This window comes from Borostomias antarcticus, assembly GCF_949987555.1.
Source record: "Borostomias antarcticus genome assembly, chromosome: 7".
NCBI lineage: Eukaryota > Metazoa > Chordata > Actinopteri > Stomiiformes > Stomiidae > Borostomias > Borostomias antarcticus.
In genome coordinates this window covers 7,288,545-7,302,482 of record NC_140240.1, presented here as the reverse complement: position 1 = coordinate 7,302,482, position 13,938 = coordinate 7,288,545, and the positions used below count along the sequence as shown (strand labels likewise).

General features: G+C 42.2%; 1 protein-coding gene across 1 annotated transcript; it reads right to left on the bottom strand.

The window, feature by feature from the left end:
• Positions 1-9,487: 9,487 nt before the first annotated feature.
• On the bottom strand, positions 9,488-12,146 carry cstf1 (cleavage stimulation factor, 3' pre-RNA, subunit 1; the record flags this gene model as incomplete). Its single annotated transcript, XM_084441038.1, has 5 exons — positions 9,488-9,747; positions 10,734-11,124; positions 11,303-11,500; positions 11,609-11,886; positions 11,978-12,146. The coding sequence occupies 5 exons, from the start codon at positions 12,144-12,146 to the stop codon at positions 9,488-9,490; spliced, it is 1,296 nt and encodes a 431-aa protein (XP_084297164.1).
• Between the last annotated feature and the right edge of the window lie 1,792 nt (positions 12,147-13,938).

Genomic DNA, 13,938 nt, shown 5'->3' with positions numbered 1-13,938 from the left:
CACTTTAGACATACAGCTGTCTCTCGCTCTTTCTCTCTCTCCATCTCTTTCTTTCTCCATACTGTTCACAAATTAACATGGTCTGGTCTATTGCAACAACAAAAAACATGTAAACACTGGGTATTGCACTAAATGAATTAGGTGTCTAATGGTATATGTTCTATTGTATGACGTGAGATTGTTCAATAAGCTCTGACGACCCAATGTGACTGTATTCTCCACAAACACCCTGTCCATCTCCAGGGCACCACAGAGACCTTCTGGGCAGCAGACCCATTGGACAGTAGACCCTCTTGGAAGTGTGGGAACCCATTCCCTCCTGACCTCTGACCCTTTGACAGTCTGGTCATGACCCCTGGGTCAGGTCACCACCTCATGGGTTATACGATAAGGGGACTGCCAGCCCAGAAGCAAAGGTGATGCTTACAGAACTTTGTTAGACTGAGCAAAAGGAAAAACAATTAGAGGGTAAGACACAGGGGTAAAGGTAAAAGAAAAGTATGTATGTTTACCCATTTTTACAGGTTAACAGTGACACACAATCTAACTATTAAACGAGTATCATATTTTCACATGACATAAGATGATTCACAGTAAATCAAGCAGTAAATATTTAAACTATGGCGGAGGGTATCTCCAGGACAGAAGCAGCAGATAGCTTAGGAAAACTCTGTCTTTGAGCCTGAACAGGAAGTTATACTGTAAATATGCAATATAAAACTTTCCCACAGTGGACAAGATGGTTGTGTGTGTTTGTTGGTGTGTGTGTGTGTGTGTGTGTGTGTGTGTGTGTGTGTGTCTTTAGTATATTTACGTCCACCCCAGCGACAGCACAGGGTGAGAGGTTATGTTTTCGGTGGCGTACATGTGTGCGTGTGCGTTTGTTAGCAGGATTACGCAAAAACTACTGGACACATTTTCACGAAACTCGTGGAACGGTGTTGCATTGTCCAACTTAGAACCTGTGTGGGGGTGCTAGACACACAGGGTTTGGACTAGGGGGTGCGGAGGGAGAGCCCAGAGTACACCGCACTGCCCCCCGCTGGCTGTGACCCGAGGGGGGCACCACAGGGCCAGCCAAATACAGCCACCCATTCACCTCCAGTCATTTTTACCTCCACCCCAGTGAATCACGAGCCTCCAGAACACAGCCCGACAGCCATTCACCTCCATTCATTTTTTGGACTAGGATTACACAAAAACTACCAGTCTGCTTTTCATGAAACTCTGTGGAGGTGTGTAGCATGGGCCAATTTAGAATCCATTCAATTTTGGCATGCACAGGGCCACAAAATACATTCAGGGGTGGAGGTCTGTGCTCTCTGAGCACCATTTCTAGTTGGGTATTGTAATGTTTAATTTATAATAATTAATATTGATGCATGGGTCAAAGATGTGACGTGTAAATTTGGAGGCCATCGATTTAATATAAAAAGATACATATCAAGACTCAAGATCTTTTTTTGCCATGTATATGGTTCACACATACTAGGAATTTGACTAGGGTACGACATTGTAGGCGACATGGGACAGGGTGCAGGACAGGACAGTGCAAATACAAAATACAAAAAACAGTGTAACAAAATGCAGTGCAATATTAAATTACTCAACCTTTACCATTCTTTTGACCCAGAAATATTTGTGTTGCAAAGTATTAAATTAAAGGAGCTGTAATGCTCTTAAATTAATATTAAAATATTAAAATGTAGAAATTCATTCTAAAAATATAAATGAATACCCATGGCATATTTGTGTTAGTGTTTGCAACAATATATAGAAAATTGGACGAGATACTGTGTCTAAAAATATATATAAAAACTTGAATAACTTTTGTCCCGATTTTTGCACTTCATCAATGTCATTCAGTATAACAAATAAAAACCCTTGATTACACTCTATCAATGTCATGAAGTGAGAAAATCTCTCTGAAATATTTGATGATTTCACCTTTTCACCTTCTAGTAACCTTTGGAACAAAAATGCATATCCTTCAGCACAACACGGAAAGCATACTTTTAATGTTAATATTTGATCATAAAAAGCATATTAAATATGAAAGGTAATCTACTGTACCTATAAGGTCAAGGTCATTACTTTGGCCACTGGGTGGCCAAGGAACTGCCTGTTCAATATGTGTAGGAAATCAGTGGTTACATTACTTATGTAGCTAGCTATATCACCAAGCTAACATTAGCAGCTGCTGCGGTAGGTACAGTAGCTAGCAAGCTAACAGCCTGGTAATAGCTATCTACATAACTATTGTAACCACGGTTTTCTTCTGGGGTGCGTTCAAATTCAGCTAACGGTCAACTTTTAACGGCTTTTAATAAATGCAACAATCCCCATCTGGGAGCACATCTTCAGTAAGCCTGGGTCCATTATGATCCTCGTTCCGTTACTGGCGAACTACCTCTCCAGACTATTAGCATCCGGTCCATTGTCTCTATTGGTCAGTTTGCATTCCAGCCGTGGTGATAACCACGATATCCCCACACTAAAATGGAATGTTCGCACATCTTTTAATATCAATCCACCTCTTATTAGTAGCCGTGGCAGTGTCCAGATCAATGTTTACAAAGATGTGCTGTAGCATTGTCGTTGCCTGGCAACGCTCCCTTTTTTATTTTATTATATTTAAAATACATTTTAAAGTTCGTATTGTATTTCTTTTTGAAATATTGACGGATAAATGTGGCAACCGTTGTATAAAAGCATTATGGAACTCGAAGCCGTGGGATATCACGGATATCGCCACGGCTAGCGGGGTGTAACGGCACTCTGCTGCTCGTCGTGCCTAACCACTCCTGCTAGCCATGGCGATATCCGTGATATCCCACTGCTTCTCGTTCCATACTGCTTTATTAGCAAACGTTTGCGGCGAACACAAAGCTAACGGAAAATAGTTCGCTAGTGTTCGCTATGTTCGCTGAATTTGAACGCACCCCTGATGTTAGCTATGTATTCAAGGTGACAAATAAAGATGTTGAAACCCCTGTATGATTATTAGGTGGGCTAGCTTGCAAAAGTCCAACTGATATTCCCACTATTTATTTCTTTATTATTAGGTGGGCTAGCTTGTAGAAGCTAGCCCAACTTGTGATATTCCCACAATTTCTTTCTTTCTTTCTTTCTCTTTCTTTCTTTCTTTCTTTCTTTCTTTCTTTATAACTATTATAGTTCTCTCCACTTTTTTGAACCTTAACTAGTTCTTCATACTTTGTGCTAGAAACTTCATTCAAACTTTAAAATGTTCATGATGTGGCACTGCACTCTAACTTTTGAGCTGTTAATTTTGCTTCTAACTTGTCACTATGTCTACAGTTTTATCAGCTCATACACATATTATATATCGAAATGTTCACACAACTGTGCTGATTCGTACAATGTAAGTATCTAAGCTGTGTGATTTACCGTTTTTGAGGTATGACGATTTGTTCAGCAACTGGGCTCCCCATTGAAACATATGGTGCCGCACTAACTTTTGAGCTGCTAATTTTGCCTTTTTACCCTTTTTCTAACTTGTCGCCATGCCTACAGTGTTTAAGCTATACGGACATATTATACATAGAAATGTTCTGCAAGTTCTCAGGATTCCTATGGTGTCAACATATAAGCTGTAACATTTATAGTTTTTGTGATAGAGCTGTCTGAAGCAGACCATGTCTAGGATCAGAGTGTCAGTATGGATTAGAGTGGTGGCAGCTGTTGCTTTTTTAAAATTTGTGTGCATGTGCAGCCTCTCTTAATGGTAAAGGCACCCTTTTATAACTAATGTGGTAGCACAGAACTCAGCCAAAGTGTAATAGAGACACATGATCTTCACTGGTGGGGGCCGGTGGGTAGCCCAGAGAGGAGTACACTGTCCCTGACTGGCTATGACCAAAAGGGGCGGGGCCTTGCCACCACGCCACTATTCACACCACAGAACCCACTTTTCAGCCTCTGAGTGGGCTAGAGACACACAGTCTTCAATGGTGGATGCATGGAGGTCACTGTACTGTCCCCGACTAGCTGTGACCCAAGGGGGCGGAGCCTAACCAGCACGCCACTATCCACGCCACGGGCCCCACAACTTAGCCCCTGAGTGGGCTAGAGACACACGGTCTTCACCGGTGGAGTCAGGTAGGTGGCCCGGAGAGGGGTACACTGTCCACGAATGGCTCTGACCTGAGGGGGCAGAGTCTCACCACCACACCACTATCCACGCCATGGGCCCCACAACTCAGCCCCTGAGTGGGCTAGAGACACATTGTCTTCACCGGTGCGGGCGGGTAGGTGGCCTGGAGAGTGGTACACTGTACACGGTCTTCGCCGGTGGGTGCATGGAGGTTGCCCGGTCCGTAGTAGTTCTAGCAGTAGCTGTTACATACAGCTGCAGCAGCTAGCCCACCTCACATTTTCTCCAGGAAATGTACTTTCTAGTTGGATATTATCATACTGAATACTGTAATTTTAAACTGGTAGGCTATCTCAAGGCACATTATCTTTTGGATAATGGAAGGGATCTAAGCTACCCTGCACATATTAAGCCTCTGATCCTGGTTTTCAGTTGTTTTTTACAGTTTTAACTTAAAAATAGCTAAAAGAAAAGACTATTGCTGCAACTAATATTATTTCATAGTATCATTATTGTTATTGCTGAAGGAATCACATTTAATCAATATTTGTGGGCAGTAGTGATATGTAATTAAGGCTAACAAAATATTGTCATATGTTTTGTATATTATAATACTTATTGTATATTACAATATACAATGCAATATTTTATATTAAAATGCAATAATGTTGACTTTGAGAGACAAAAACAATTCTCATAGGATGAAGTGAAATATATTTTCATATATGTTTGCATTGTTTTCAGTGTAAGGCACAAAGGTTTTTGTAAAAAACCTTCAACAAATGTTGAGTTGTACCCATGACACAACAAAAAATGTGGTATTCAAAATAAAATAGTGTGTAATTTTTTCTGTGTGGTTATATTTCTGCCAGTCTACATGGACATATAAACTTCTGATTATGACATTTTGACATAATTATTATTATTTTTAAACACTCAGCGTTATACTGAATGACATTTTATGAGGGCACATTCATGTGAATCACAATAAAAATGAATTATCGTCTTTATTCTTGAATATAACTAATATACTGTAATGGCACTGAACATAAAAACATCCTTTTAGGGAAGTTGTAATATCAGTTTTATTTTTTTGCTATTTTGAAAACCTGATATTGTATGTCATTGACCCATATACAGTAACAAGTCCAGTCCAAGATCATCAGTGATATCTTCATGCCATAGCATTCGATGGAAAGTCATCCCTTGTAACCCAACATAGATCTAAACAAACTGGATATGAGGCTCAGACTAATTCCGACTCAATGGCAGTGACTTTGCCTCCCTACAGCTGCCCTGGTATTTCCTGTACTTGAACTGCTGAGAGCTGTGTCAAATACCATACACAAACCCAAACCACTGATGAGAATTTCCTGGGACATGGAAAATAATATACAAAAGACTATCATCTCTAAAACAATGTCATGAACAATGTCATAATATGATGAAATGATGACAGATCATGTGATGCCTCCAAAGGAGTAGAGTGATGTATTACTACTGGAGGACCAGAAGATGGGGTGTGCAGGCTGTTTTATGCAGCAACATATCTACATTCACCCTCTGGTTTTACTTCCTGTTGTACTTCCTTTTGTCTTCTGCTTTTTTCTATAGGAAGACATGTCTGTTGCATGTCTGTTGCACTAACCTCTTCCTCTTTTGTAACAAAAAACACCACAGCCACAAAAGGCTTTGAACATCTTTTTCTTATATTTGGTCAAGGCTTGCCCATCCCTCCACCCCGGGTTTCTGTCTCACAGCTTAAACATCGTGAGACAGGGACCTCTTACTTTTGCCATAGATTCACATTCAAGGTCATGGACATGGATAGGGACCGGCTTTGATTAACTGGCATTACTCAAGAAAGACAGATGAGGTCACTCTGATTTCAGCTTCCTCATGTACTACTCCTCCACACTAGCCTCCTGGTATGTAACTACTCACAACCATCCACAGACTCCTACTCTTTTGAAATCTTAAAATAGAACTTGACAAGAATAACTTTTCCAATACAAAAGCTACTGTGAGAGAGGTTGCAGGAGACGCATGAAGTGAGAGATGAGCTCATAGTATGATCTGTTTGTGGGCAGCTAGAGCAATGATGATGCATCGCTACTTCCTCTCTGCCTCTGTTCATGACTGATATGATGTTCTCAGTGTACCATCCATGAGAATGATGTAGATGGTATAATGATTCATTACCTACTGTCTGAACAATGACAGAAATTATATTGCAAATTCATTAAAATGCCAAGTATATTTGTTCATGCCATTTAATTATATGTTTAAATCTAGTAATTACTTTAAATCTTTTACTTGAATTTAGCAACATGAGGATTTATACATATTCCATGACCTTTCTACTGTACTAAGCACCAGCTGTGAACTGTGAAACTCCACAGAATTACACACACATTTCTGCCACATCCAAACAGTTCTGTGACAGAATGAGTCCAGCTGGGGCTAACTAGAGAGAAGGGAGAATGAGAGAGAAAAATAAATAGATAAATAGAGAGAGATAGAGACAGAGAGAAAAACGAGAGATGTAGAGAGAGGGGAGTAGAGAGAGAGGGAGAGAGAGAGAGAAAGAGAGAGAGAGAGAGAGAGAGAGAGAGAGAGAAATAAGACCAGACAAATTCTTCTTTCTGCAGCTCCTCCATGCATGCGATATCAGTAACCTGTGACCTAACCTGTAACCTAGTCAGGACAGGGACTAATGCATACAAACAACAACATACATGTGGTATAAATGGAGTAGATAACTAGACAGCCAAAGCAAATGGAAGTGTGCCCTCACCCTCCTAGGTCAAGGTAGGCTGACATCAACAGATTGAAAGCTATAATGAGAATTAAACTATTAATGTCTGACCTACAGTCTAGACAAGAGATGCAGAGCAAAGATATTCTGATTCATGATCTCCAGTTGAACTCGAATTGTTTGTCTGACAGTCTAATGACACTCATGTTTCCTCGTTCCACATGAACTAGCAGAAGTACAACATTTCACAAACTGGGAGAAGGCTTGAGAAACCATAGCCTTGAAATTAAATTAAGAGCATTCAACAGCCTGAGTTCATCTAGCTTCTAAGGGGCATGTTAATCAGGCTCATAAACTCCAATCCTCAGCACTCTCTCTGAGGAGCAACACTATCAGGTTTCACAGTAGTGTTGAGGAGGGGTGCAGGCCATGGGGGCTGTGCATGGAAATAGGAGGTAGCTGACACCGCAACTCAAAGTGAAATCTAAGCAGGTGGTCCTCAAGCAAAGATTCCTATGAATTGATAAACCATAGAAGAGAACAGTGCAAAGAATTATGTATATAAAGAACTTTTGAACATTGTTTAAAACATTGAAAACTTCCTATTTGAACAACTTTGCATAATTATCATACGTTCTCAACAATAGTCCACAGCAGCAGGTGCAGTAGGCTACTCACCTCCATTTCCAAATCTGGGGTCCTAAGTATCCAAACGCAAGAAAAAAATATTGTCTGTTCAATAATCCAACTCAGAGGTCCCCCTGACACTCCACCATGACTGGGAGTCTGTGTGAAGCCTCTATATGAAGTCAGTGCTTTGTGGTTCAGTACTCTTCTCCCTCACACACATTATTGTCTGAGCTGTCACTGAGACCCCGATTATTTACAAATAGGGGCGGGGAGAGTATGGTCACAGTCTTTAACAGAGTTGCTTTTCCGCAGTCCTATTGGCTTTGTCGAAGGCACTTTGACTATAGCCCCACCCCCCTCACTCTCTCTCACTAGCCTCTTAATCCACTGACGTTGAAGGAATAGGCTACTTCATAACAGAAGTAGGCTGTTTCACTAGTTTCCATCTAACACATAAATCCCCCTCAGTTTTTGTTCCTCTGCAGATAGGGGAAGTATTTCGTCAGGATTGGTTGTTAAATTTCGTCGGAATTGGTTAGTTAATCTATATATGAAAGACGAATTCTTGAGCCTCTGGTCTTTGTTGTCAGGACAACATAGAGACATATGTCAGACTCAGTGTGGGGGTTGGTGGATCGATATCGAGTCTCTGCCCTGACAGCCAGGGTGAATTTGATTCTGTGATCTCAGGTTGTAGGAAACAAAGAGAAAAAACAATAGAGAAAGTATTTTTACATTGTTTAACAAATAACATATTATTCATTTATTTCATGACCTACCAGGCCTATATCATGTTTCACAACAGGAATACCAGTCATGACCAGCCAAGAGGTGGCATGAGAGAACTAGATGATGGTTTTCTGGGTAAATACATCATAAGACGTCATGTCTTCATCATAAGACCTCGTGTCAACACTAATGAGTGTTGTGGATGTCACTCATGGGTGTTGTGGATGTGTACAGTACATGTATGTACTGTATGTATGAACATCATTATACATATTTATACAAACTATGAATGTACAGGTGCATCCCAAAAAAATAGAATATTGTGAAAAAGTCCACATTATTCTAATTTTCTGAGATGCAACTGTATATTGTATATTTTATTCATACTATATATATATTCCTTGGTCTCTTTAATGTACTCTCACTACTTTGTATTTTCTGTATTCCAACCTATGCTGAAAAATCTTCACCCCCCCCACCTCACTGAGATTATTGAAGTTCATATCTATGTGGAGAATCCCTCACTCTGTGTGGTTGTAATTGACATGGCACTTCTAACCTACCCCCATACCCCAAAGTGTCTGCCAGATATTGGAGTGCATGGATTAAAATGAAGAGATGCTAACATTATGACATGCGAACAAAAGTGCAAAGTCATTCTGGCAATATTTTCAAGACTTTAATAAAAATCTGTATCATGTGTACAGTAGAGAAACAAAATATAAAAGTGGAAAAGACACCCACACCAACTTACTCACAAAGTTGTTTTATAAAAAACAAAAACATTTTGCTTATCAAAAAATAATTGAAAGTGAAATGCATGGGTATGTCGCCGTTTTTTACATTTCCAATAACTGGTTATGCTCAATGTCATCATTCACTGGCTATTGTGCACAAATGAGGCTCCAGAAAGTTCACCTCTCAACTGTCTCTGGAGAAGTGGCGCCCCCAGGCTGTGACTTAAAAGAGATTTAATCATACACAATTGTCCGACCAAGTTTTCATTAAAAGTACTCAATATATTGCCATTGAGAAGAAGAAAAAACTAAACTGATGTTCTCTCAAATAATATCTAAAGTAACCAGCTCTGGAAGAGGCTCTGATGGTGGGGGAAGAGGCTCTGATGGTGGGGGAAGAGGCTCTGATGGTGGGGGAAGAGACTCTGATGGTGGGGCATGGCGGTGTTGCTGTCAGGAGGCCGGCTGGGCGTATTCGGCTTTGAGGGCTCAGCGCGAGGACCACCTCCTCCCCTCTCAGTCTGTGGTGGTGCGGCGATACCAGAAGCGGGCCCTGAAGTCATCGCTGCAGGTCATGAAGCCGGGGTTGGTCGGAGAGTGGACGATGCAGCGGACGATGTTGTTGTGGCCCAGCGAGAGCAGGTTCTTCCTCTCGGCGGAGCGCGAGTCCCAGCAGCACAGGCTGATGGTGCGCTCGTCCGGTAGCAGAACGTAGTCCTCGGTGTGGTTGAACACCCCCTGGGTGCGGTGCATCTGACGACCGCTCAAACCCGCACCTGTGGGAGGAAGCACCACACTGTAACTCTGAACAACAACAAAAATCTCTGCAGAAAAACACATGGCTTTCATGTTACTTGCAGTCTAGCAAGTAAAGCTGGATGGATGGTGTGGACACTTGACAGTTCAGTTATTATTAAGCCTTATCACATTCATTCAACTAAAACTATCCAAACTCTCCTCATGACTGCCTTAACAGATCTATTTCTAAGACTTGATCTGTCTTCAATAACATAGTTATCTAGTAGTCATTACAATTAATGTCAGACACATACTACACAATTTCAGGCCGTCATAGCCATCCCAGATGAAGGATTCTTTTCGGGGTGAAATCCTAAGACACAGGCAAAGATTTCAGGGTTCCTCGTGTGCATTCTGAACTCTGTAGATCTGCTTTTGTCCATGATGCTCCTTATAACTGGAATACTCTCCAACAGACTCTAAAGCTTGAGGTACTTCCTTCAGTCGCAGAGTTTAAATTCATGGCTCTTGGCATTTGTACTTCGACCTGTAACTATGTTTAATTATTATTATTATTACTATTATTATTATTGTATATTGTATTTGTTCTGTTATTTGTGTATCTGTGTGAACTCATCAACACTGTAAATGAGGGAAACCTCAGTGCTTTACGAGTATAAATAAAGGTTTTGAAATTAAATTATATTGTGGAGACTCGTCCATAGTATAAGCAGATATAGGACGCGCAGATGATGGCTGTTAAGTTCTCTCAACCTGTCTGGGACACCCCAATTCTCTGACATACAGTATGAACATGTTTGTAACTTGTTAAGTGTGACTGGTGCTGTAAAGTGATTTAAATAGAAATCTCAGGCAGAAACAATCTGATGTCAATTGCCTTGTAGTGTGAGGTGAGGACATTGTTCATTGGATGAATTTGTGTAATGTGAACACTTCTCAGATGTCAAGATTTTTAAAGCTGCGTGGTGTAAGACCGGCGTTAGCCAGCAATCAAAGATCTCACCTGTGTACTTGACAAGAGTGCGTCCGGCCGAGATCTCCCACAGCTTGACAACAGAGTCTTTACCACTGGACAGAATATACTTAGAATTCTTGGAAAAGACGGCAGAGCAGACCTCGGCACCATCGTGGGCCTTGTCGAAGGTGGTCACGCAGCGATTCGACACTCCATCCCACAGCTTTATGCTGCCATCCTTGCTGCAGGTGACGTAGCTGTTGGCACCTGGATTGTAACTAACGGCAGTGATGGTGTCCGTGTGCTGGTCCAGTGGGTTGCACGACACAAAGCACTGGAAGGTGTTGACGTCATAGAGCCGCAGGGTGGGGTGCTGGGTTCCCACCAACAGGAAGTCGCCCGACGGGTGGAAGCATATGGAGCGCAGCATTTCTGCTTCCTATGGTGGGGAAAAGATCACAGGAAGTGGACAGAAGTAATAGGTATTGTGAGAAAGCAATAGAAAGTAACCTTTGGACAGAGGGAGGAGGGGACAGGCATACAACACGTTCTAACAGTCTAACACAGTTTGTGAATAAGTAGAGATGCAAAATAGAGATTTGTTGAAAAAGGTTTACCTGTATGTGCTTGAAAGCCCTCTTTGCAGAAGGCTTGGAATAGTCAAAGAGTTTCAGGGTGTAATCACGCGACCCGGAGGCTAGGATCTGTTCAGTAGGATGGAAGGAGAGGCAAGTGACCTCGTCCACATGGTCATACAGTGTTCGAATCACTGGGTGGTTCTCCATGTTCTGCTGGGCAGTCTCATTCATCATAACCTATAGAACAAATCAATAACTGCAATGTTACATGCTGTTCCCCTGGTGAAAATGATTCCCACTGAAAGTTGTTGATGATGTCTCCTCTGTCTCTCAGACAAGTCTCACCTCAATGGGCATGGCACTCTTGGCCAGCATGCGTTCTGTGTCCAAGATCTTGATGGAGGCATCAGCAGAGCCTGTGGCAATCAGCTGGCCATCACGGCTGTAGGTGGCAACACGACAAGGCCCCTTGTGAGACGTTACGTAGCAGGTCTCATATTCGGATGCCTCTGGGGACATGGTCTGCACGTCTGCGTCAAACTCTAGGTCAATGCCAACACCAGGGGCCACTGTGTCAGACCGACCAATGGCATACTGAACCGCACTGTCATCATTTTCCATACCTGTGACAAAAGACAGAAATACCATTCTGAACACACTGGGATTGCACGGAGCAGACGTGTACCAGGCAAGCTCAACACAAATCCTGCATACCGATTTTTGCCAGCTGCATCAACTGTTCAGAGGGTGACACCACGCCCTGTGGCTTCACCTCGTTGATAAGATTATTGGCGATGTTGGTGTACCCATCATAGAGAAGCTGGCTGATTATAAGCTTGTAAAGGTGCTGGCGGTCCCTCAAAGTTGGTTTGGGGCGATACATCATAACGTTGGATTCTCAGTCGATGTGATGATGCCTGAAATAAACATGAACGAAATTTGTCATCATCACAGCAACACATTATTATGTTTTGTTAGCTCCTAGCTAGCTAAATTAGCCAGCTATTAAACATTTCAACTGCTTTTGGCTAACTATTTTATCTATCTAGTTAGCTGGTTAACGAGTGCAAGGTGACTCGCACAATGATTCATTAAGTGAATGATTAAACTTGTTAGCACTAGCTAGCTTAGTAATCGTAGCAACATACACACATTATATTTTGTTTATATCTCCTAGCTAGCTAAACTAACCAGCTATTAAACATTCCAATTGCTTTTTGTCTGACTGTTAACTAGCTAACGTTAGCAAGTTATACGTGCAAGGTGACTCGCTGTATTGCCAATGACTGGAGTGAGTGAATGAATGAAACTTGTTAGCTAGCTCTGGTTAGCAACAGCTAACGTAACTAGATAGCTAGCATAGTTATTAGTAGACAGCCAGCTAGCTAACGATAGCAACCGGCGTTTACATTTTGGTGGGTGGCTTACTAAATATTACAGAGAGGTACTTTATAATATCAAACACATGTAAGCTATGTTCATTTGTTGCAAATACCTTTGGTAAAAACGCCGTTTCTATTTCCGAAAGCAAAGCACTAGACATGCGCTGGTAGCTAATGTTACGTCGCGTTCAACATGGGTGCGTGCGTGGTGCGTGTTACGTCATATCTGGAGAGGGGAGAGGGTCACTGCCATAGATATGAACATGTATATGTCTATGGTCACTGCTGCCTGCGTCTGATATTTGAGATTACAATGTAGGTCTACAAAACAAAGATTAAAGGCCTACATGTTAGAAGACCTTAGAGTCTTAGATCAGTGCTTAGAACACTATCTTATAGGCGCAATATAGTCACTATCTGGTTCTCCAAGAACCTTTCCAAATGACTTCATTTAATTTCAGACCTTTATTTAGGCTACTCGTAAAGCACTGAGCTTTCCCTAATTTACAGTGTTGACGAGTTCATTACATTATTCATTCATTACAGTCATTTAGCAGACGCTTTTATCCAAAGCGACTAACAATAATTGCATTTAACGTAGGAAAAGCCAATGTACTACTACTCGCCAGAACTCACAAGTGCATCTTCTTTCTAAAACAAGTGACTAAGAGCATAATCTAGTGCTGAAGGCAAAGTGCAAGAATAGCAATCTAAAGTACAGTGCAATACAATACAATAAGTGCTTAGGAGGGAGGATTGTTGTAGTACTTCTTGAAGAGATGAGTTTTGAGCCTGCGACGAAAGATGGGCAGCGACTCTGCTGTCCTGACATTCCACCACTGCGGGGCCAGGACAGAGAAGAGCCGTGACCGTGTCGATCGACCACAGGGGCCTCGGAGTGACGGGGCAGCCAGTGGCCCCAAGGTAGCAGAGCGTAGCGGTCGGGAGGGGGTGTAGGGTTTGACCATGGCCTGGAGGTAGGAGGGGGCTGTTCCTTTCATTGCCCTGTAGGTTAGCGCCAGAGTTTTAAACTGGATGCGAGCCGCTACAGGGAGCCAGTGTAGGGAACGGAGGAGGGAAGTTGTGTGGGAGAACTTGGGGTGGTTGAACACCCGGCGAGCAGCGGCTTTCTGGACAAGTTCCAGAGGTTTAATGGCTGACGCTGGGGCCCCAGCGAGGAGGGAGTTGCAGTAGTCCAGGCGGGAGATGACCAGGGCCTGGATGAGTACCTGCGCCGTTTCATCAGTGAGGAAAGGGCGAATCCTCCTGATGTTGTAGAGCATGAATCTGCAG